The sequence below is a fragment of the Uranotaenia lowii genome, chromosome 2 (genome assembly GCF_029784155.1).
Source record: "Uranotaenia lowii strain MFRU-FL chromosome 2, ASM2978415v1, whole genome shotgun sequence".
Lineage (NCBI taxonomy): Eukaryota > Metazoa > Arthropoda > Insecta > Diptera > Culicidae > Uranotaenia > Uranotaenia lowii.
The window spans coordinates 247,435,289-247,461,604 of NC_073692.1; the positions used below are offsets into that span (position 1 = coordinate 247,435,289).

At 34.5% G+C, this 26,316-nt stretch overlaps 1 protein-coding gene across 6 annotated transcripts; it reads right to left on the reverse strand.

Moving 5' to 3' along the window:
* Positions 1 to 169: 169 nt before the first annotated feature.
* On the reverse strand, positions 170 to 17,719 carry LOC129749163 (pleckstrin homology domain-containing family F member 1 homolog). 6 transcript variants are annotated; one of them, XM_055744073.1, is made up of 7 exons: positions 17,637 to 17,719; positions 14,516 to 14,782; positions 14,212 to 14,444; positions 14,004 to 14,141; positions 13,572 to 13,676; positions 11,388 to 11,671; positions 170 to 988 (listed from the first exon to the last, which is right to left on the reverse strand). In XM_055744073.1, exons 1-6 carry the CDS (start codon positions 17,650 to 17,652, stop codon positions 11,630 to 11,632), a joined length of 801 nt encoding a protein of 266 aa, XP_055600048.1. In that variant the 5' UTR covers positions 17,653 to 17,719; the 3' UTR covers positions 170 to 988; positions 11,388 to 11,629. The 6 variants fall into 6 exon arrangements, with proteins under 6 accessions (XP_055600048.1, XP_055600051.1, XP_055600046.1 ...); XM_055744076.1 differs by lacking the exon at positions 17,637 to 17,719 and adding an exon at positions 17,297 to 17,453 and having other exon boundaries at positions 11,388 to 11,423; XM_055744071.1 differs by lacking the exon at positions 17,637 to 17,719 and adding an exon at positions 17,297 to 17,453.
* Positions 17,720 to 26,316: the final 8,597 nt, after the last annotated feature.

Below are 26,316 nucleotides of genomic sequence, written 5' to 3' on the forward strand. Positions count from 1 at the left end.
GCCAGGTCTACACTGAACCAGTGGAGGAAACAAATACGCTGAATGTTCCTGAGAAGGTTAAAAATAAAATAAATTAAGTTCCTTATGGCCAATTTTGGCACATAATTGTTTTATTTGTTTATAGTAAGGGTTATTTTACGGAATGTTTAATAGTTTAAAAACAGAAGCGTTTTCGAAAATGTGAGCAATTTTTATATTTATTGATGAGTTTAATTTTTTTCAATATATGTATATCTTGATCAAATAACCTTAACACAAAAGAGAATGATTTTGCTGATGAAGTTACACACTCTGATCATTATGTGACGTGTCGAGACCGTATCTCAAATTGTTTTGGTTTCACAGGATTATGCACATTTCTCGAGCTTTTAACGATTCAAGTGAAATATAGGAAAACATTCCATAACACATAAAACTGTCACCGATCACAATATTGCGACATATCCATTTTATGTATGTGAATATTCTGTAACGAATGTGAGGAGTGCTATCGTTTTAACACCCATATCGGAAGGCGAATCACAGGATCCTCATGTATGCAGCTAGGCTATAATTTGTATTTTTTTTACTGATATTCGTCGTACAAACTACTAACATCTACAATGATTTCGTTAAAAAATTATCTTAAACTATACAACTAATAAATGGATCTCTTTGCATAAATATTTATATCATTTGGGTCATCGGATTTTGATTGTATGGTGTAGAGGCGAAACTAAAAAAAAACATTCAAGAATATAACATTAGCATTTAAAATTCAATAATTTTTATCTAGATTGTGTTTGTGTTGCGGGGTTCAATAATAAATTTTCATAGAATACTATTCTATTTCTCTGCAACTTTCCACTCGACGATCAATGAGTGGTTTTATTCTGTTTCTTCTTATCTCTGCTGGTGCTGGTTCCATAACGTTGGTAGTGTGGGCGGATTGCTTCCCGGTACGACGAAATGGTTATTTCTCGGGTTTTTCATCACCATAGAATTTTGGCTATTAATAAAATGAAAGAATATTTATATTATTTGCTTATAATAAACTCCTAACTAAGAAAAAACCAAATCTAGAAAACTTTAAATGAAAACACACAGCGGGGGCTGATAGGAATCATAATCAGATACGAAATAAAACCCATAAATGTTAAACGATAAGAAAAAAAAGAACTAATGGCGTTACTACAACTTATAGATATCAGAGGTGCAAAGAGATCCCTTCATGTAGCATGCAGCGCACGACTTTAAGCCGATTCTTACAGCCCGACGTCAGCCACGAAAGAATCATCTTGCAAAGTTGCAAACTGATTCTTTCTCCCTTACGTACACTGTAAATTTTTGCCTCGATTTCCAGCAAAAAAAATAGCTGGAAACGTTCAGCAATCCAAATTTTTGCTGAAAACCAGCAATCGGTTTTCGAATTGCTGGATTTTTCAGCATTCGGTTATGTGCTTGTCATTTTTGCTGAAAAATCAGCAATCGGTTTTCAAATTGCTGGACTTTCCAGCAATTGATCCAGTTTGCTGGAAAATCAGCAATCGAGTTGTCAATATGGAGTTTGTTTTTGTTTCGTACGCTGAAGTAAGGTGAGATTCTGTTTTACGAATTAAGGTTAAATTAATATAATTATTTTATTTTCCTCTATATTCTAGCAACCAGGCATCAAGTCAAGGGTAAGTTTTTATTGTACAGATAGATATTCAATAGAAGATACTAATCAAAACTATTTTTACAGGTGGCGGATGATCAACATTTTGGCACAAAGCGGCCACGCCAAAGCCGGTGTTAAAAAGTTGTGAAAAAAACAGTTTTTTTTGGAAAATAAATTAATCCCTTATTGAAAATGGGAGAAAATAATTGTTTTTATTGCTTATTATATGCACAGCCAATATTAAACTTTAATTTTGAATTGAAATATAAATTTCATACTAAATACTGCCGGTTGTGTTGAAAGAAATAGCTGGTTTCCAGCAATCTGGATTGCTGATTTTCCAGCAATTTGAATTGCTGGAAACCAGCATTAACGTTTGCTGTTTTTTCCAGCAATTGAAATTGCTGGAAATTTTGCTGGAAAGTCAGCGGGACAAAAACCAGCAAAATTTTGCTGGTTTCCAGCAAAAAAAAATTTGCTGTGTACAGAACATCGAACGTGTCTGCAAGTAAAAGTCAACCGCGCGATGACTGCACACAGCAATTTTTTTTTGCTGGAAACCAGCAAAATTTTGCTGGTTTTTGTCCCGCTGACTTTCCAGCAAAATTTCCAGCAATTTAAATTGCTGGAAAAAACAGCAAACGTTAATGCTGGTTTCCAGCAATTCAAATTGCTGGAAAATCAGCAATCCAGATTGCTGGAAACCAGCTATTTCTTTCAAAACAACCGGCTGTATTTAGTACCAAATTTATATTTCAATTCTAAATTAAATATTGAATACTGGCTGTGCATATAAGAGCAATGAAAAAAAAATTAGTTTATTCTATTTTTAAATTATGTTTTGTTTATTTTCAAGAACTTTTTTTTTAAATTTTCCAACACCGGCTCTGGGGTGGCAGCTTTGTGCCAGAGTGTTGATCATTCGCTACCTGAGAAAAGAGTTCTGATTAGTATCTTTTATGAAATCTGTCCAATAAAAACTCACCCTTGACTTGTGTCTGGTTGCTAGAATATAGAGGAAAATAAAAATAATTATATTAATCCAACCAAAATTCGTAAAATAAAGTCTCACCTTGCTTCAGCGTACGAAAACAAACAGACTCCATAATGTGACAACTCGATTGCTGATTTTCCAGCAAACTAGATCAATTGCTGGAAAGTCCAGCAATTTGAAAACCGATTACTGATTTTTCAGCAAAAATGACAAGAACACAACCGATTGCTGAAAAATCCAGCAATTAGAAAACCGATTGCTGGTTTCCAGCAAAAATTTGGATTGCTGAACGTTTCCAGCAATTTTTTTTGCTGGAAATCGAGGCAAAAATTTGCAGTGCACTTGCAAACTTGAAAGCCCGAAGATAAAATCCCTTGAGCCGAACAGAAAGAATCATTTCCGAAGATAGCTACAGTCTGCAAGTTGCTTGCTTGCAGCGCCGTGATGCGATGTACGTTTGCATTGCAAGCTTGCAAGTTAAGCGAGCCATAGACTACACAAATGGCCTGTACAAATTCGATGATTCCATGACGATTGTTTGATCTAGGCTCGCCCACACACTATACAAACATTTTTCACGCGAACACAAACGATTGTTGACGAAAACAGCAACAGCAACAAAAAAAACATGTCTACCCCGGCTAGAAGGATGGTTTGTACAAAATATTACGATTCCGACCGATTTCACTCCAACCGTTTGGGCGCTCATTCAAGCAGTGCCATACACTATGCAAATCCTGTTTACAGCGAAAAAATTTCATCGCATTTGTACAAATGCGCTTTAAGCGGGCCACAGACTACACAACATTTGTACAAATGCGCTGAAATTCGATGAAATTTTGTTGCTTTGAACACGATTTGCATGGTGTATGGCACTGCATGAATGAGCGCCCAAACGGTTGAAGTAAAATCGGTCGGGATCGAAATATTTTGTACAAACCATCCTCCCAGCCGGGGTGGAGATGGATTTTTTTTGTTGCCGTTGCTGTTTACGCCAGCAATCGTTTGTGTTCGCGTCAAAAATGTTTGTATAGTGTGTGGGCAAGCATAGATCAATCATCGTCGTGGAATCATCGAATTTGTACAGGCCATTTGTGTAGTCTATGGCCCGCTTAACAGAACGCTAGAATCCTCCTTGTGCAGGTCAAAATGTATGTTCCCCCAACGACGATGTTTGTTTGCAAATTTGCTTGTTACCAAATCCAAACGTTCGTCGGCAGTCGGCTCGTTCTTGTCTGGTTTGGTTCGTTCCACCAATCTGAGCCGAGCACGCGGAGGAAAAAAGTGATACCAAAATGTCAACCATCCTTTCAGTCGTCGTTCGGCAAGGAACGCGTGCGGACTTTACCCGCATGACGCTCTGAAGGATATGTTGGTGCTTTCGTGCTCGGTTCGTTTCTTACTAATAAGTTTTCGAAAGGGAGTGGTGCCCAAACTAGGGTGATTAAGATGAATCATCAGTGGAATCACCCTAGTTTGGGCATCACTCCCTTTCGAAACCTTATTAGTAAGAAACGAACCATGCACGAAAGCACCAACATATCCTCCCGAGTAGAGTCCGCCCGCACGCGTTCCTTGCCGAACGGTGAATGAAAGGATGGTTGACATTTTGGCATTTTGGTAACATTAGATATACATTTATATTTATCTAACTTAGTTTTTGGCATTGTGAAGAAAATTCTCAAGATTACATTTATGTTAAGTAAATATTTTATCGGCCTTATCGATGAAAAGTGATGTACTTTTTAGTAAGAACATCTTAAGATAATGAAATTTTATAGACGGATAGAAATTTAGAACAAATGAAGGACGGTGAAAATGAGCGAATGGAATTTTAATTTAAAAGCATTTTCATTACATACTAAATGTTTGTTCAGCAAGGGTCAACTACTATGAAGTTGTATACAATCTATAGATACGATAGATACAAATATATTTGAATCTTCCACCACACATTAGTAGGCTTAGCGTAGTTTGCACACAAACGGAAACTTGCAGTGCAAACGAACAAAAAGAGGGTATGTGATTGCAATTGCAAAATTATATAATCTTAAGATGTTCTTTTTTTTATTGAAAAGGACATCATTTTTTACCGATAAGGCCGATAAATTAAGTCGCAAACATAAATATTAGGGTGACTCTTCATAAAATTAAATCTTTCTGAAAAAATACTAAAACACGGCATCATAGCATCGGTGGTATTGCGTATTCAGAGAAAAATAGTATTAACGCAACGATAGTGAGACCCGAAATTTGACAACCGTTAATTGACAGCTCTGCTGATAAGTTACATTTTCGTCAGTGTAGCCACGAACATTAAAGTAAATCATCATATGAAATGTATATCTTTTTAAAGATGCGCTAATTTATTATTTGAATGAATGAATTGACTTTTCGGGGAGTGTCGAAAGTTTGTGTTTACTCTATTCATTTGGAATAAGGATTTCAAGTTTAGTTTCTATTTAATATTTCTATAGCGCCAGCACTAAATTTAACATCGGAAGTCGAACTCCGACTTCAGAACATACTTCCGACAAAGAAAAGTGAAGTACTCGATTGTCAATAGTCTGAGTTTTGCTGCCAAGTCACCAGCGACGTTTCTACAAATTTGATATATAAATGCATAATATTTGTATGATTGAGTCGAATGGCGATTTGCAGCAAAGCAGTTGGTAGTTGGTTTTTACCTAATATTGTGGTATTTAAATAATTATTCTCAAGCTTTAACATTTTTTTTTTCACAAAACAGCTTTCCAATCCAAAAAAAAAACATGTGAAAAAACTATGAAATCTTTGAGGTTGCGTGCCTGCATGCATTTTGCGATCGTTTTTCTGGGATTTTCATCCGCAAGAATTATTCATCTCTCAAGATTTTTCAATTGTTATTTTTTGGTTGGTAAATAAATAAATATAAAATATGTAGATCAACTTTTAAAATCAATGGTGAACTGCAACTGCTGACACTTGACCCAGTTCTATAAACATATCGAAATTGACTTTGGTAAATCAGCAACTTAAGGAAAACTGGCAAAATAAATTTAAAAGAAGTTGTTAAATGAATTACTTTTTTAAATATAAAAAATTACTCTCTGGAATAAGTTTTTGATAATTCGTTCCGAACACGAAAATTTGGCAAAAAGATTAAAAGTTAGAAAGAAAAAGCCTAGATCGTTGAAAGACGGCGATGAGTCTTGTTATGGCGGAGTTTGCCCTAAAAAACGTGAGAGACGATTTCTACGGAATCGTGACCTGAGACTGAATCATCTGGGCTTCGCGATATGAAAACATACTCCTAATCGGCGATTTTAACACTGGTCTACTGCGTGAAAACCGTAAACGTGAGCAGCTTAAAAATGTTATCGAAAGTTTTTCTTTGCTATCAGTTGGGAATGAAACAACGTTTTTCACCAGTCAAAAATGTTCACAGCTTGACTTAATTATTACTAGCAGAGATTTTAAAACGCTGAAATTTGGACAAGTAGCGTTCCCAGTGCTATCACAGCATGCCTTAATTTATGCTTTTTTGGATTGCGATGTCATCTACTTCAGTGTATCGTGATTAGGTCTATTTCAACGCGCAACTGCTTGAAAGCTCTTTACGGTCAATACCTTGGAATGAATTTTAAGGAATTGAACAATCTAACGACCTGTTGAAGTTCTTTAATAGCAACTTGAAGGATGTTTACGACATTTGTATTTCGCTAAGACGATACAAAAACGGAAGAAATCTAATAGGTGGTTTAATTCTGACGTTCGAAAGGCTATGTTAGAAAGGGATCTTGCTTATAGAGACGGGGTGAAAGCACCGCTCGAATCCAAAGATGCAAAACGACAACTACTCAAAATCCTTCGTAATCGAGTAAATATGATCATTTATACACGGAGAAAAAAGACGACAGTTGTTTCAATTATTTCAGCTTGTTATGCTAATAATCGAAATGCAGTTGATTTTTCCGCATTCAACTACTTATATAATAGATTCAACTACAAACTTCTAATTGTCCTTACGCAATCAACTATCAATATAATGCATTCAACTGTATGATTTGTTTTATGCATTCAACTATAAATACAATAGATTCAACTACAAACTGCTGATTGACCTTATGCAATCAACTATGAATATAATAGATTCAATTGTAATGGTATAATTGATTCAATTGTAATGGTATAATTGATTCAACTGTAGATATGGTAGATTCAATTACAATTGTATGATTGATTATAGGCATTCAACTATAAATATAATAGATTCAACTGTAGTGGTATAATTGATTCAACTGTAAATATGATAGATTCAACTACAAATGTATGATTGAATCTAGATATTGAACCATAAATATAGTAAATAAAACTGCATTGTTATGATAGATTGTGTGTTACTTGAATACTATAGTGTTCATTAGCAAAAACAAAAAAAAAGTAAGTGTGGGACCCAATTCCCTGTATTCCCTGTAGCGATCGTATCGCTGTTTTTAGGGCTATCTCCGGTGATGGGGGAACATTTTCCTCTACCAGTTCGTGGCAGCGGTCTAGTAGAAGGCCGACAGCTCCTGGAATTGGGAAAAGTACACCTACTCTGGCTGCCCGGGAAATCGACGTGGATCTAGACGTTCTTTTACACGATCCTGGCAGGATCCCACAGGAAACATTACGGTAAGTCAGCGTATGATAGATTTATGTCATGATATTGAATAAATTTTCCCCCCACAAGGTCAATCTTCGCCGGGTGCAGAAGCACGGACATCTTCCGGGACCGATTAGTTAAGACGCAAAATTTCCTGGGCAATCATGCATCAAGATCCAAAAAGAAAAACAGCGGAGGAACCAGGACATGGATATCGGGATTTCCGGTCAGGTTTTCTAGCATCGTGGCGGCTGAAACGAACTAAATGCAAAATGCTGAAATAATAAATTTAAAAAAAAAATAAAACGTAGCCATAAAATTATTCCGAAAAAGTGCTTCAGATATGATAACTTCCAATATAAACAGAAATTAAATGTACAATATTTATAGTTGACCTCAGTGAATCAATCATAGAAATAAAATTGAATCTATCATGTTTATAATTAAATCAATCATATTATTATAATTGAATCTATCATATTTATAATTAAATCAATTATATTATTACAGTTGAATCTATCATATTTACAACTAAATCAATCATATAATTATAATTGATTCTACTATAATTATTGTTGAATAAATAACATTAATCGCGCATTATAGTTGAATCTATTATATTTATAGTTGAATGCACAAAATTAATCATACAACTATAGTTGAATTGTTGACTGTATGAAATCAATCAGATTGTCTATTATATGTATTGTTGAAATTTTAAAAATTATAGTTAGCCGAGAATTAATCAGATATATGATTGAATATAAGTGGATTATTGTTGGAAATACTATACTTTTTTTTCCGTGTAGAGCCAAGAAGTAGTACATGGAAAATCATCTGGGAAACAATCCCAAGCAACCAGAATTCCCTTAAAAAGGTTTAGAAGCTTAATCAGCTCTCGTTTGTGTCTGAAGAGACTGCTAATCAGCCCAAAATGTATGTTATGCTACTTTAAAGTTCGTTTAGGTGGCTGTAGAGAACGCTATTCAGCTTCCAAGGAACTTCTACGCGCCGAAAAAAAAAATCCGATTGACAGATTGGTCTGACATTCAGATGTCAGATTACTAGGTTGCCGGTCTATCATGGTCTATCTCATGGGTGGCCAACATTTTCATCAGGCGGGCCAAATTTCAGAAATGAGATTGGCTGGCGGGCCAAAAAAAAAAACAAATTGATCTTTAGTATTAAAAAAACAGATTTTTGAAAACGCTATAAAAACATTTCTCTTGGTCACATCGAGTTGAGATTAAGCTTGCCAGATTGCCTGGTTTTATCCGAGTTTTCGGATATCCGGATATTTAATTCAAAATTTGGTTAAAGTCCGGTCTGACTCGGTTGCCCGGATTTCATTGAAAAATGCTCGGATTTATTCACTTTTTTTGCCAAATCAAACGAAAAAAAAGTAATCAATTATTTGATTGTGAAAAAAATTCTTAATGCATTCAAAACGAAAATTTTTGAGTAAGTTTTTAAAAATAATTATTTAAAGTTTTTTGGGGGCCTAAAAACGATTTAAAATCTGCTGATAACTTTTGATGGACATTTTTTTTCAAGTATTTTTGCTATTGATATTGCCAGGAGTTTTGGTCGAAGTTTTTTAAAACACAAGCCCGGATTTTTCCAGGATTTTAGATGAAAATAGTCAGTATTTTTCCGGCCCAGATACGTTCCGGACAAATTCTGTTAGTATAGATTTATATTAATAAAGTCGTTTTTGTTACTTGCATATTTTTACACATTTTGCTTCATTTGAAAAATAGTATAAAAATTAGGTAATACGAAATGAATTATCCATCCTAACTTATGTAGGTACGTCAACCTTTTCAAGGCATTCAAAATCTCATCGGTTATTCATCCCAGAAATGTCAAATGGCGAGATAAAGTCCATTTTTTGGTCTCCAAATATAAAAAAAATGACCGCCCATTTTCGAAAGTTTTCAAGTTTATCGTCGTCCTTAGAAAAAATTGATAGAGGAATAGAAAAAACCGCAGAATGGTATTGTTGAAAAAAGTTGCGTTCACAAGCTTTTTACACTTAAAAGAATATTTTTTTCAACAAACTCTAGTTATCTAATTAATAATATTGATTTTTCGAAGAACGGACCTCAACTCAATACAACTCTTTCAAAATTTTTCAATTTCTAGATTTGACTAGTGAATTTGGAAAGCGTTCTATGAACAGGATGAAAATGAATTTGGGTTTTTTTTAATCATTGCAGCTTTTGAAAATCCAAATTATGCTAAAATAAAGTCGTTCTTCTGAGAGATTTGTCAGTACCAAACCGGTATTAGTTGAATTTTACATACTACCCAACTGTTAATTCTGTCTAGTTTTTTATTATTGGTGTTCATAAATACAGAGCAAGATGTTAATAAAAATATATTTAGATTTGGATTAAATTTTCAGAATATAACCCTTTCTGTTGAAGCTTAGCAAACAAAAACAATTACCGAACGATTATGATATTTTAAAAATTGTAATTGTAATTGTTTTTTTTTATACTGTGACGAAAACCTTTTTGGTAAACTTATGAGGTCCGCAGAGCAAAAGGTGTATTACTGCAAAAATGATCGGTTTTAAGTAAATAATGCCAAACGATTCTCCATGTTGATTTTTATAGATTTCAAATTTTATTCGCATACTTCTACTTTCGAAAAAAAATTGCAACTGTTCGAAATATTTATGAAAATATACAAAACACAACAATTTAAAAGCGTGTTTTCTCGAAATTAGTTTTTTTTTTCACTTTTACCCCTTTGTCATATATAAATTTAAAGAGATTTTCAGATCTTTGTTCTAAATTTAGTTAAGAGTACATTTACATATATGTTTCCAAATGACCAATTCAATTCTTAGAACATGGCTTTTCCAAAAATTGCTTCGCGGGCCACAAAAAGTTGGTCGCGGGCCACATGTGGCCCGCGGGCCATGGTTTGGCCACCCATGGTCTATCTCATTGGTTTTAATTATATATATATTGTTTTGATTACAAAAGCTGCTTACGTCTAGAGAATTGAATCGCTGCTCTCTAGGATGCAATGAAACTCAAGCCTCTCGACCAATCCAGCAATAGTTCATTGCCACTGTAATAATTAGTATTTAAACTTAATGTCATTTGAGATGATTGAATAGGTTGGTCAATAGGTAAGGTAAGAAGTTCTTTCTTTTTGTTTAACTTGTTCTCATTTCTCGTGAAAAAAAATGTAAAAATTGATCTGTTGACGTTGTTTGCTAATTTTACCATTTTTTTTCAAGCAAAATATAAAGTAGAGAACAGTCAATGATGAGGAACTTCGTTCCTAAGAGAAGACCATCGAGATCCGGACCAGGCAAAAACCTTATATGAAATTATTATCGGCGATACGAATGAATTTTAATTTTTTTTTAACAGGATTTCACTAATTTAGTAGCCAATCGGGAATTTCAGGAAGTTTTTAATGAACAACATTATTTATTATAACAATAATAAAAATAGAAATGAAATCGAACAAAACATTATTTATTTTGATTGAATTACACATTCAAATGTATATTTCTAATTCGGCTAAATTCAATCTTAAATAATAATAACATTCATTACCACATTGTGTTGAGTTTACTAAAAATTCACGTAACGTGTAGGTGAACTCCATTTTGCACAAATTCCTATTAGGGTGTGTTCCCATATTTATTTCGTAGCATCTACGTGATAATCAATTGGATAAAAATTATGCAGTTTTTCACGTATTTGCGACGTGCAAATAATTTAGGGTGTGTGAAAGTCGGAAAACCTTGGAATTTTTAAAAACCTTGACCAAAAGTTACGGTTTCTTTGCAATGTTCTATAAACATTTTGAAACCATGTTAATAGAACATTGAAAAGGAAATTTCGAATGATTGCGTTGATGATGAGAAAGGCTGATGTCTAAACATACTTCTAGATTTCATAACCTGCCATATACTTTTTTTATGTTTGTGCCTGCGTCCTTTTCAATAACCATTTGGAATAGATTAGCTTTCAACAGTTTCAAAGCAAAAATAACGAACGAAACAAGCTCAGTGGTAGTTCGAAATAAAATAGCATAATAATACACTAACCACAAGCACACATATCTACATACATTCAGTTATCGTTTCCCAGACTTACTGTAGTATCGGTTTATGGTCAATCTGTCGGGCTTTCCTAACGAAAACATATGATAAAAACTTAACTGGTATCACTCATGATTTCGTTACGTATCATAGGTGATCTGATGTGTTTGTCCTAGTTTTTCATTTACATGTAGAATTCCTTTTTGTTCTCAGCATTGATCACTTTTTTAATATATTTCGTATAAAGCGAAGCGGTTTTTTGGTTTTAGAATCGGTGTTACCCGAATCCTTTCCCTATCATACACACACAACAGTAGGAGTACAATGACTTCTAAACCTCTGTGATGGTGGCGTTGACAGTTGGTTAGTTTCGGTATGAGAAATGAAAAAAACAAATATGATAAAATTACGAAATCTACTAGCAATTTGCAATTTTAGGTGTTAATTTACTATAGAAATGATTAAATGCAAGACAATGTTGAAGAAGATTTCATGGTTGTGGGATATATTATGATAAGACAGTGCTGATCTATAAACAGATTTAATAGATCTGTAATGATTTGTAGATTTTATTTTTTTTAAAGCTCAGATTGTGTGTAAGTAGCTCAATGTCGATTTATGAATATAATTTCGTTTGTAGACAGAAGCAAACCTACAAGATTTCCAATTGAAAAATGGATTCATTGCCGAAATAAGTATGCATTGGTAGATATACACAACAAGACAATGAACACAGAGAACTACATTAAGTTTCTAAGGTTCAAGATTTGTTTGTTGTTGTTGTTGGGTTTTACTTTGGATGGCTTAGTGCCAAACTCATATCGCTATAAGAAGCAAACAAGATTTGTTTTCCCGTTAGAGTTCTACAAGCGTCAATTTGACCGAGTCTCTCTTGACTGCCGTTCTAAGCAAGATTGTCCCATGTGGAAAAACGTGTAAACGAGAAAAACGCGATTGAAATATCAGCTATATTTCCAATTTTTCTCTCAAACTAAAAATTCACCGACAGTTTTTTCGTAGTGAACAGTTCAAGTTAATCAGTTTACAATGTTTTCTGCCAAAAAAAAACTACATTTCCTACAAAAAAGAACAGCAAATTAGAGCCAAAAATGCTCCGTGTGACACTTTAGCGTAGAATCAGAACGCATGCCGATGCTAGTTCTACGAAAAACTGTCACACGGCTACAATTTTTCTATCATTTTAAAAGCTTGCGTAGCTTATTTTTTCCCAAAAACTCATGCTAAACCGTAATTTGAGAAATACGTTCCTCTTTGTTTATAAAAATGTATAGTTGAGTATGGATCCTGTAAGTAGTGCCTACCGAAAAGTGTTTAGTTAAAATTTCCCTGAATAAAACACTCAAGGCTTCTCGCTCTTCCTCTGCCCTCTACTTTAGTGTTCTTTTCAGTGAATAACATAAAATTCAACAGTTTGAACTCATCTTAAGACAATTTTTTGATAAAATTTGCATTTTTCATAGAATTTTCTCTAGTGTGACATTCTTGCGTAGAACTATCAACATAGAGACAACCACCATGATGGAAATTTCGTATAAGTTCAGAACTAAGTATACTTGTTGGTGTTTTTTTTTCGAAAGTTAACACTAAAAGAGACTGTTTCCAGCAAAAAAGTGAAAATGATCCAAAAGTCACATAGGACATTCTTGCTTAGAACGGCAGTTGATTCTCAATAAATTTGTAAAAATATTATGGTTTTGGAAACCTTGTAACCTAAATGATTTCTATTTATCATATTTTTGTTGAGGATAGCAGCGCCAATGTAATCACTGCACTAGATCTGGTGTGATTTTTTTTGTGAATATAACTTTATTGCGTAGTTAGGTTTAAGAATATTCAGAGAAAATGCACATTGACACAAGTTTTAAAAACAGCTAGGTACTTTGAAAAATGGTTCGGGGCTTAGAGTTTTAATGCCAAAATATGGCAAACGTCAACTTGTTTCAAAAGTTGCTAATGTGAATGAAACAATTGTTACGGCTTATTGATTAAAAAATATGATTTTAAACCTCGTTTTTACTTTTTGTGGACACGATCTTAGAGAAATAAAAAAAAATAATACATGCATACAACTTAGGTAGGTTTGCTTCTGTAGTTCTCCGAATTGCTCTTCCAGAATTTAGTCGAAATAGAAAATTAATAGTATGAAATCACACGAATGATATATTATCTCAAGTAATGTGTGCTAGTCTCAAATTAACAGAGATGCTTCTCATCTTACCTGATCATGCGTATCTTTCGTTTCTTCCTCATCATCAGTATCATCATCTCCAGAGCTTTCGGGAGACGTCACGCTTTTATTATTATTGGCGTTTATTCCTTTGTTCTGAAAAAAAAAAAACAAATGTAAAACGAGCTTATATCAAATGTACTGTATAACGAAAAGTTCGCTTCATAAAGTATGTATTGTGTAAAGCAGAATTTGTTCATGTTTGCGAAATTGCTGTTACATGGTTTGATCTGATTTGAGACCCTCAAAATCTGAGAGATAATGGTAAAAAATTATATCATTTGAGTTGATAATGTCAAATGATTCCTCATATTTTTATCTTCAATTTGTGCAAATTTCAGTTTATAAGCTAATGTTAACGTTGTTTTTTCTTGTATACCACTACTACAGAACCTCATTAAAAAGTGCTATATAAAGGCTTACCTCTTCTCGTTTCAATGAGCTCAAATTATCATAACAGTCTAGACATACGCGAAGCGGTTTATTACTTTGTCCTGGAAGAAGAAATTTCTTCGACGAACATGGTCCGCAAACAACTGCCCCGCAGTTGCGGCAGTGATGCTAATTATGGAAAACAAAAGTTAATTTTTAACAGATAGTACAACATTGATAAAAATTCCACAGAACTTACCCTTCGAATTAACATAGTGAATTGTGTTTTCTTGCAATGCATACAAATATTAGCTTCGCTGTCAGGAACCCACACAGCGGCATGATTTTCGACTGGCTTCTTACCACTTTTCCTCAACAAATCTTCAATACATTTATTTATATGGGCCATCCATTCCTGTTTTTCAGTCTGTGTTGCTGCATATACTGCGAATGATTTGGTCGCTGTTCTTATAAGCCACCCATTTCTATACTCTATAAATCAAATCGAAACATTGTTTTATAAACACAAATGTCACCATACAACTAAATCAGGGGAAACTTACGTCCGCTATCCTCTAGGGCCTGTAGTTGAACCTCTTCAAGTGGTATAAGATGCTGTTTGTTATATTTCTTTTTGCCAATTACTATGTTACCATACACGAGGATATCGTTAAATAGGAAGAACTGACGTGCTTTTGGACGTTTGCGGCACATTTTTGTGAGAACGCCTTCACCTACCAGAACTCTGCCTGGTACGTACAATGGTTGACCTGAACTGCCGAAACAGTTCTCGACCATTTGTATTCGACGTGCATTGGCCTCGCTGTTCACTATAAATCAAAAATTATTTAAGCATAAGTTATCTGTTTTATTTACACAGTCTAGTTAAAATAAATTAACGCATGAACTTTTGGAATAGAAATACCTAGATAGAGCAGATTTTGTGTAGAGAAAACACATTGGAAAAAGCCTGGCCCGGCCAGGTTGCCTGAATATCAGGAAAAAATAATAAAACTAAAATTTAGTTAACATTATTATTGATTTTTGATTATAACTTCGAGCATATTTTGGAATTGTTGAACTTCTCTCTTGAATTTAAAAAAAACCTGTAATTTGGCCGGATTCGCCCAGTTTACTTGCAAGCCACTCTCATCTGTCTAGTTAAATCTGTTTGTTAAAATTAAAATGTGTGTGCTTAAAAAAACACACATCCATCAGACTTTTTGATTCTTATTTTATATAAGGTACACCGGGGCAAGTGCAAACGGTTTTCATCATAGTTCAACTTTCACATGTCCTAGAAACATATGTATATGTTCAAAAATTATCAATTATCGTTCGTTGCATCACTAAAATAGTTCTCAACAATTTCCCGTTGGTAATGAAAAATTAAAAAATGTTGGTAAAAAGTAACGGTGATTTTGTGAAAAAATTCCAAAATTTGCACTTGCCCCGTTTATGGGGGCAAGTGCAAACGCAATACTTTTTCGAAACGAATTCACAGATGAGTCAGTGTATCGGTCTTAAAATGAATTGAATACATGTTCCGGTACGTTTTATCAACTTTGATTAATATGTTTGCTGTTTTCTTGCAATATTGATCTTTTTGGAACTCAATTTTTGGTGACTGTTGTTTTAAGCAAAAGACCTTCATTTACTAATGCATAAGGAATTTCGAACATCCGCTTCAGATACAACACTTTGGATACCCCATCTGACCATTTTAATATAATGCTGAACCATTTTGGTGATGAATTTTCTGAAATGGCTGATGTTGCATGGCTTAAAGGTGCGTTTGCACTTACCCCGGTAGTGTCGTTTGCACAGTTTGGGTTGACAAGAGCGAATATTATTTTCACAACTTTCGGGGCGTAATGAAAATTCATCATAAATTTTCTGCTTTCACTTGAATATCGGTCTCAAACACTCACCTATTAACGAAAATTCGGATTTGTATGCCCTTTTATGTAGCCAAAATATGCAAAACAAAAACACACTGTTCATGTCTAGTACGAACTTGAATTCGTGTGTGATCAAACAGTGCCGTGTTTTTAGTGAAAAATTTAAAGAAAGTTTAGTTTATCTATTTCAGATTGTTTGTTTGGGTCTAAACAACAATTTCTAGAAGAAGAAATATTTTTTACTTTTTTGGAACAGAGAAAAGATGAACGTTTGCACTTGCCCCGGTGTATTCATGCTTCATGCTTTGCATTGAAGATTCTATATTAGACGAAAAGGTTGCCCTAAGAAGCACAATCCTAATTTTGAATCTCTTATGGGCTAATTTCTACGTAATAGGATAAAAGAAGACGGTAGCTTTTCTCTTTTTTATTCCGATCTTAGAGCCTTGAAATAATAAAATAATACAAAAAATGCATGATAAAGCTGAAAATTCCGATCATTAGACTCACCTAGACGACAGAATATGTGTTATTTGATAAGAATAACTTTTTTCAATAGTGCCAAGTATATGTTCCTTATACTTATCGTATTCAATTACTTTACATAAATTCATAGACTATCATTACAAAATGAAGGATATTTTTAAGCTAAGATTTTAATTAAGTTATCAGTCTGTTTGATATTGAGTTGTCGAAACAAACAAATAAATATTTGAGGTTAAATAATACAAAATATAAGCTTCAAGTGTTCCAATTTTAGAAATTGTTTAAAACATTTTGGATTTGATTATTTTATTGACTTTATACACATTAAAAATTTATTAGAAGATCTAATAATTAAAGTCACCACTAAGATCGGGCTAATGACTGATAAGGAAGTCTGCCGAACGCGGCACTATCAGTAGGCATAAGTTCATAACTTGAAATGAATCTACTTACAGAAGTGTATCATAATCATGAGTCACTCTCATCTTCTACCCTTGATAACAGCGGACGTATTATTCTATAAGGATAAAGAAATTCCGCTGGAAGGTTTGAGGAAGTAGCATATTGCGAATACACATACCACTAAGTTAATCTGTATCGTGAATCGGAATAAATACGCTAATGTGCTTTGAATATAACTATATTTACACAATGATCACTGCTATAGGTGAGAATTTCTTAATTTATTCACGGAGTCATTTATCTTTCTGTAGTTGAACAGTTCATTCCATTCCAATTTATACAAACTCTTCACTATATTCATGCTTTAAAATGCTTTAGGTACCTACAACTTAATTAACTACTTTTTTACGAGCACGGACGAATATGTATGAAATTATTTGCAGCAGATGAAAAAAAAAACAATTTGGCTTGCTAAGTACCTAATGATAATTACTGAACACAATGGGATATTTACTTCCTGCTTATCCATTAGTTTTGGGGTAGTTTTTAGTTTACCTAGGATATCTGGTGACATTTTTACGACTTTTCCTACTGTCGATAAATCCAAAATTAGTATGAAACTTTGTAGCTTTTTTGCAAGGTTGCATTGGAACACTAACTACGTTGAAATTGAATCTGAATCATCAAGTTAGCCGCGAGCTCTATACTAGTGTTGACACTAATACTGGAAATTTGCCAGCAGCGTAAAATTTTTATATTTACTACTTTGTTCTCAAAAATCCATACTAATTGTTGCGGAAATCATTGAATCAATCTTTAGCATAATCCTTACAGATCTAACTTCATATAAGCTGTTAATTTTACAGCAAAACCTTAAAAAATATCTGCAACTTACCAAGTTTGTCCACCATTTTCGTACACTTTTGACTTTCTCTTTCGCTTTTCGCATAACACAACGCATCCGAACGTCAGTTACAAGCAACTCCGACAACAATTGACAGAGTCGGAGTTGTTTGACATTTAGGTGTGTTCAATGAAGTTTGGTCGAAACGAATTTATATCGATTGACAGTTGATCACCCTGTTTTTTCAATTGACTTATTCGATCGATATCGATATATTTCTATATATCAGACTGTTGATTGAACAGGCACAAACCAATACTAACACGCAGGCGCGAACCAACTGTAATCAATTTCTATTATTTTCTATCGCGTATCGAGTAGGCTCAGGGCGAGTACAGCTACGGGTGTGTTAAGATACCAAAACACGGAATCGATCATTGTGTGACAGGTAATCGTAATGGTAGGCATGGTATCAGTAACGAGCCTATGGTTTCTTTAGGTATCAGAATGGGGATAGGCTTAATAGCGGCACGGTATCCAAACATACGGGAAAATTGTGCCTGTATGAGCCGTTTCAAATAAAGAAATTACAAAAGAAGCAAACTAGGGTTCTTTAAATATCTACCTTAATTTTCTTCTCAATCTATGAAACCAATGTTCCGAAACTCATTCTTTTTCACTGAGCCATGCTTTACTGCATTCAGAGCTAAAAAATCGAAGCAGTCAATTTTTCCTTCTCCAACCAAATCACATAAACAATCATGCTTGACAATGACGCTTCTGTATTTGAAACATTCTAGTAAAACATGATGTGGTTAAGAAGGACGCTGACTATCAGCAATGGAACGTCTCGATGGTGATTGCCTGCCTTGATGGTTTTCAATCTTCTAGGATCACAACCGATATGTATCAGTTTTGAGCAATCTGTAGAGGCTTTTTGATTTTTTTATTTTTCGCTTTGCGTAAAAGAATAAAATCATCACTATAGTACCTATAGGAGGTAACCGCAATGAACTGCCCAGCATGTGCTCAGGTCTGCGCTTTTTCCATGGAGATCAAATCAGAGCTGGTTTGTCGGGTGAACGTTGCGTTGCTTGTTGCCTCAGCTTGACATCAGCCTGAGACGTGAGAGCACCTGTATCCGTGGTCCAAACAGCCGGTTTAGACCCAAATTCCGACCCGAGCAACCGCACTGGTGATCTATTATACCAGTTTCAACCCAACTTTTTGTAGAGCTGGTATAAGGATTGATCCAAAACTGATGAGATTTGGATCCAATTTGACGCAGTTCTAAACCGTTTGACAGTTAATAGAACACGAGTGCAGTTGCCAGTTTTTTCATTGGATCGGATCTAATTTTTTTGGTTCAATTCTTGTATAAATTAGACCCAAGAATAGACCACGAATACAGATGCCCTGAGTGAATGATTGTGGGAGCGACGTTGAAAATGTACACCCAAAATAATTTTCACTTAAAAAATAAGTGGCATCTGTAGTAAATTCTCGCCATACGTAATTTCATTTGAATTTTAAGTGATGGGTCAAGTGAATTCACATAAGTGACCGGTCATGTGAATTACACTATGACGTTCGAGTGAAATTTATCTGAGTTTCTAAGTAAGTTTCTAGTTAATTATCTCTCGCGTTTTTAAATAAAAGAACATTAATAGAACAGCACTACGATTTCAAATACTTACATTACGCTTTCGCCATAAATTTATGGCGAAAGGAAAATTTCATCGTAATCCCAAGGCAGATCGGTTACTGCGGATAGTGCGACTTCTAAATCTTCCCTGCTGCATACCACAAAATCTGTCCCGTTCAACCCACAAGCTGAAACATGATAACACCCTTAAATAACTTTTTCTTACATCACGTTTAACACAAACTACCACCAAAATCGCCTATTAAAGAATTGGGAAAATCCAAATTCAGCATAAGCTTTAAACGCTGCTCTTTAGAATTTGCCATTTTGAACTCTGAAAATAAACACAATTACAACCTGACATTCACTTGAAATTCAAGTGATGGGGAAGTGAATATTTTTTCTCACTTCAAATTCAAGTGACGACTGAAGTGAATGTGGATGAATTCACTTGAAATTTAAGTGACTGCCAAGTGAAATGTATATGTCGCACTTGAATGGAAGAAAATCACTGGATCCTTGTTTTAAGTGAAAAATCATGTGTATTTTAAGAGTGAATTTGGGTTCAGTGTATCATCAAGTGTGTCGATCACCATTGATTAGCCACGTGACGAATAACAACGGTAGCCCCCAATGGGGCAATGTATATTTGCTTGTATCAGTTAGTGTTGAAGTTCGACAAATATTCAACATATAAATTTACCACGTGCGTATCACAGCACTCAGAGGTAAAAGTGTTCTAGGTTGAAACAAATCCTGATTGCTTTTCTTGAGCGATTTTCCGAACATATGTAGCATGAAACTGGTATTATACGCAGCGCACTAAAATGGATTGTGCACTCATGACTGCGACATTTGTGCGAACGGATACTGGATCATGAGGCCAAAAGCCATTCGGCCGATGGGCGGGTTATCAGGCCGAATGGTCGTTAGAACGAATGGTTGTTAGGACGAATGGTCGTTATAGCCTATAAGGGTATATACGGGCGATAGTATTGGCGAAAAAATGGCCTCAGCCATAACCTCAAACTTTGATGAGCTGACGGCCTCACCAGTGATGCTAGGTGCGTTACTAAAATCAGTATTTGTTTGTTTTGAACTAATTATAATGGCCCTTATTCTGCGCCGCGCGTGACGTGATGTTTGTAGAGTCACCCAAGTCACTCTATTCCAGTTGTCACTTAAGTCGAGAAACGTCACTTCGGATGAACTTTTTGAGTTCTTACCCTATTCCCATAGTCACCGAGGGTGAGAATAGTCGCATTCAAGTGACGATTTTAGGTGAGAATTGTCGGTACCTTTTTAGGTAGCGACGAAGCAAAAATTTAAACAGAAATTAATTGTTTGTTGGATTTGATTTATCAATTTAATTTAAAAAATGTCAGAAAATTAATGGAAAAGCAAGTTCAATAAATTAACCTTACCCATTAAGTTTTATTTGAGCATGTTTGGATCAAAAATTTGAAAAAACGGAGTATAATGAAACTGACATCTAAATCTGAAATAAAATAGAATTTAAATTTTGAACTAGAGTTAATCAACCAAAATTTCATAAAAAATTTCAATAATGTATCTTATTCTTGGTGCGATCAGAGAACGTAACTGGATTAAGAATAATACTTTATTTTGATTAGGCGCAATTGTTTGTCATAATACCAATCAACTTATATTTTACGTTTGATTTGAAATTTTTTTTTATTACAAATTGGGTTTACAACAAGTTTATTACCTAAATCGATTTCCAGTCGTGAAACGAACAAAAAAGGTAAATTTTTACTATAAAATCTGTAAAACAAATTTTTTTTTTCTTTTTCTGGGATTAACACAAATTGATCATCTTCCGGCTGTAAAATTTAAATCGTTGCTGACCAACAGTAGATGCATTGGCCCATTGGAAACTCCTCTACCGTGAATTTTCTGTACGGCTGGTGTTGCTCAGGGCGTCGGTGATATCTTCACTATGCAAACCGGAGCAGGTTGTCTTTTAGATTCTTTGCATAGCGGCAGTGTTGGTGTTGTTGTTGTAAGCAGCAAAAAATTGGGAATGGAATCGGTTCCTCACGGTAACGTGATGCTCCAGAGCGGTTCAGGTAGCATTCTGAAATAAAGACAATTTAGTTAAGATTAGTAGTCACTATTTATGTTTTTCAACATGAGAAATTATTTTTAACTGCAGTTCGAAACTACCGGTTGCCAACTCCTGGTGTTTGATCAAACCGATCAAACGCGTTTCCTGTTGCTGGACCGGTTGTTTTCAGCCATACCAAATTTTCGATGCGAAGATTGATGGATGTTGGGATTTTTAGGAACGCCGTGTTTTGCTGATTGCTGGCTTATGTGATCTTGGGCCTGATCCTCGATCTCGGCATCGGTAAAAACGGCTGGTCCCTGCATTTAACGCTTGTAAATCCGGATTATTGCCTTATACTGAACTAGCCGTCGCGAAAATTAGGAAATTTTTCCGAAGAAAAAACCAAAAACATAAGTTTGACAGTTCGGCGCTCATCCAGTCACTCAGCTGGGAATGAACACCTGTCACTTGCTCTCACCTTGCTGTCACCTCACTTAAACCGACTGTCGGAATAAGGTGACAAGAGTCGAGTGACGGTGGGGTGACTCGCTAATCGTCACGTCACTCGCGGCGCAGAATAAGGCCCAATATTTCCGAATTGATTATTTTTTTAAAAATCAACAGCTAAACGATTCAATTCATTACGGGGCGTCTCTAAATAGATGAAGATAAGCCATCTTTTGCTAATGAGTTTTCAAGGTAAATTTAAAACATCTGAAATATTTTTTCATGTACTGCTCGGTAAATTAAAAAGAGTTGTTTCTATTGCGGAAATTGCACCTATTTAGACTCCTGTGCAAATAATTTTCACGCAGAAATATTTTCGCACTGACGCACACATAGACAACCTGTGTCGGTTTTTCAAATCAGCCGTTGCTCGCTTCTGATTTTCGAATCACATTTCCAAACGGCATAATCGTTATTGTATTGGCGAAAATTATTATGAAATACGAAACAAGGAGTTTAACAACGAAAATTGACCGATCCAACAAATGAAAAGAAACGAACAGAAAACAGAATGCATTCTGTACATTCGGGTACAAGAATGTACGGGCGTTTTTCGAATTACTGAAAAATTAGCAAAAAAATTATGGATTCACTGACAATTTTTACTGACACACCAGTCGCAATTGTTTTTAATTCAATTTTATCCAAAGATGTAAAGAATATCGATATGTGTCATTGTCTATGTAGAGGTCTGTGAGCAGATTTTACTGCGCGCAAATTATTTGCACGGGGGTCTAAATAGGTGCAATCTGCGCAGTTTGTTAAAGACGGCAATGGTGCGTATGAAAGTTGATTTTTTAGTAGAAATAATTTGAAGTAACTGAACTCTGATGTTGGTCCTTTTTTTCATATAGTTCCTTTTCATTTAGCACATGATAGTTTACATAAAAATTTGATGGTGTTAGTGAGTGCGGAATTGATATCTGTCAAATCAGATTCTCTCAGTAGTCTAAAAATTCATGCAATTGACAATAACTTCTCAACGAATACAAAATCATTCACTGTTACAAAAATAAAGTAAATTAATGGAAGCCACATCTATGTTCACTTTGAAAATACTCATACTCTGATAATTTATAATATTTTCACATAATTCGCCACATCGTTTAAGTGCACGCAGCGAAATGGTTTTTTATTTCAAAGGAAAGTGTCACGAAAACAAAGGATTTTTTCCTTTGATTTTGGGATAAATAAAAAATACTTTGATTCAAATACATTTTCCTTTGCTTCAAAGAAATGCGTTTTTTGACATGAATAATTTTCTTTGATTCAAAAGACGAAATTCTTTGAAACTAAGTCTTTTTTCGTTTGATTTGATGAAATTTTCCTTCACTTTTAAGTCGTTTTGATTTTAATTCGAAAGGATTCTTTCTTTGATTCCATTATAACGTGGTCCTAAAAACTCTAGTACTTCCCGATTTCTTTCGTTAGAAAATTAAAACAAATTCTTAATGTTTTCCATTTTATTGAACTATTTATGTTATATGTTTTACATTTCAATTACCTTATATCACTCCTTATATCTCTCCTTCGACCGGATCGGAACAGATAGCAACAACTTAGTCGGAGCACCGGGACAGTCAGTTCATTTTCCACTTCAAATTGGTTGCCCTAAAAAAATTTTACGATGACGGTTTATTTGAAATTTAATTGATATTGAAAAACCCACCTTTGTCTCCTCAAAGCTGTCGAAAGTTTTTAACGCCTGATCGCCCCATCTTAGCCTTCCGGTGCTGCATGACGGTTCATGGGTGGTTCGGTTCTGACGGGTTGTTTTCTCATGTTTGGTTCGTGTTCCGCCGCCATCATGGAGGACAGGCCCCCGTTCGCCAAACAGAATCTAATGCGGATGTTTTGATCGTGGCAGCGGAAGCGACCATATACACTCCAAAAGACCGATTTTAAAACAGTTCGCCACAAAACAACATTTTTGTAAACAATTGAAAACGTATAAAAAAAAAGGAACAAGAATCACATCTAAGACTTTACGAGAACAAAAAAATACTTTGTTTCAAAGGAAAATTAATCTGTTTCAAAGAATTATAACATTGATTCTGAGTCGAAATTTTTTTCCTTTGAATTCAAATTAAATATTTTGGTTTAAAGATTTGGTAAATTGTTTTAATTAAAAATAAATTCGGTTCAATACATAATTTACCTGAATCAAAGAAAATTGATTTTGTTTCAATGTACACAAGGTTTTTGAAACAAAGATGTATTTTTTTTTATCTCAATGGTACTACTTTTCGCTGCGTGTGGTTTAAGTGTGCGATACAGACAGTTGTTATTCTGTTCAGATAAATGTTGCGTTTAATTTCATATTCTAATAGATTTCTACGGGAAAGTTGTAAATTCTCAGTACTCATGAAAACGTTTTTCAATAAAAATGCAATTAAAAAAATATAATCATTTTTCAAATATCAATGCACTTGGCAACCCTGAACACCCAAACAAAATCGAAACACGAGCATCTGTGCACTCATCCGAAAAGGAAACGTTAAATTCACCTGGATTTTCACGTAGGCGCTCGTTACGTGAATTTTTGCTTGACTTACGTGAATCGCTTAGAGGTCAATAAAAAAAACACTTGATCCTGACGTGAAACTCACATAATTATATTCTGTCAAAATGAAGGCACATTCGATTTACGTGAAAATCCAATGATCCGCCAAGTATACACACAACCAAAAAAATCTGGAAAATTACATCACATATGATGTAAATAAAAAGAAGCATCATATATGACGGAATTTTCAGTGCGAGTTGAATATTACACGCCTGTAAAATTATGCAACGTGTAATATGAAAGTGATGTAAATTTTAAAGCCACTGAATTTAGGAAAAATATCCTATTGGAATTTGTTTTGTTTACTTTTTTATTGATCCGATTCAATGGAGTTTATTCATCTTTTATGACAAAAACAATCTCTTAATGATGAAATTCATTGTTTTATTTATCGACAAGCAAATTTATGGTTTTACACAATTTTTTTTAAAGTCACTTTCACTTTCTTCCTAAGTACCGAATCTTATGTAAGTACTCTATGGAAAAGCGTGGGGCCGCTTTCAGCACCACTTCCGCTGCCGCTTCTTTTCGGAGATACCCGGAACCAACCATATTGACGGACTTAGAAGCTAAGTGCTTCAATAATTATTGACAAGTCATTTAAATGACTTTGGTTCACGACTGGACTGAACACTTTGTTTACATTTTTGTATTCCTGTTTTTGACAGTTTTATTTTTACATGACATTATCACGTTCAGTGTAATTTAATATTAATTTGACTTCATGTCTTTATGATATTCCGTGTCGTGTAATTTTCAGAAATTTCTTATTCAGTGTTGTGAAGAGTTTGTGTGACAAAAAAATTGTAAAATTACATCATATGTGATGTAACGAAAAAGAAGCATCATATATGATTGAGTTTTCAGTGCGAGTTGAATATTAAACGTCTGTAAACTTCGAAAGACGTGTAAAAATTGAAAACATGTAAAATATTCAAGTCGTGTAATATTTTATTCGCACTGAAAATTCCGTCATATGTGATGCTTCTTTTTCTTTACATCATATGTGATGTAAATTTACTTCAAATAATCGCGTTCTGTGTCAAGTAATGTTTGTGTCATTGGAATTCCGTGCTTTTAAGGATTCAAGTCTGTAAATTTACATTAATTAATCGCGTTCTACGTCATGTAATATTAAAGGCTTTCAATTTCAGTGTTGTTAAGGATTCAGATTTTTTTTCTGTGTAGACGGAATGGGTGCATTCTATGTGATGTTCACGTAGCTCTTAATGGGTCATTCACGTTAAATCTCTGTAAAAGAATACCGACTCAATATGGCGTGGTTCCAAGTTCTAGCACAGTTGTTACAGGCAAATAGAGACATTTTGAAGCTGTTTTTTGTAAGTATCAAGAATTTAGCTGTTTGATTGTTATTACAACCTTTTCTATTTCTTCTATTTAAACAGAATGTGGAATCGGGTCAGCGGCAACTTCAGTTAACCGCTATGGAGGCACATCAATTTGCCATTTTTTGGACGATGTTATTGTGTCAATTAAATGAAAATGAAAGTGTAAATAGTGTAGTTGTGAAAGTGAAAAAATGGCAGTGTTTTGTAAATTACGTGGCATAATAAAAATCCTTAAAAATAAAATATTTTTTATTTAAATGATACGAAAAAAATCCTACATTCTTATTTCAATGAAATCTATGTGAATCGCATGTAGCAGAACGAATCCCTTTTCACATTCGATCTACGTTATCTTCACATACAACGCATATGAAAATTACGTGAATTCTTCTTGCTGTGTGAGCTCTGTTTGCTACCTGAAGTTCACGTAGGTTCCACGTGATTTTCATGGTGGCAAAAATCCATGTACATTTTCACGTGGCGTTCATGTGAAAAGTTTTTTCCGTGTGTGTCGCTTTTCCACAGGGCGAATTTGTCGATATTAGTACTGCAAAATCGCGTTTATCGTGCGCCCTTCTCAAAAATTGATTCTG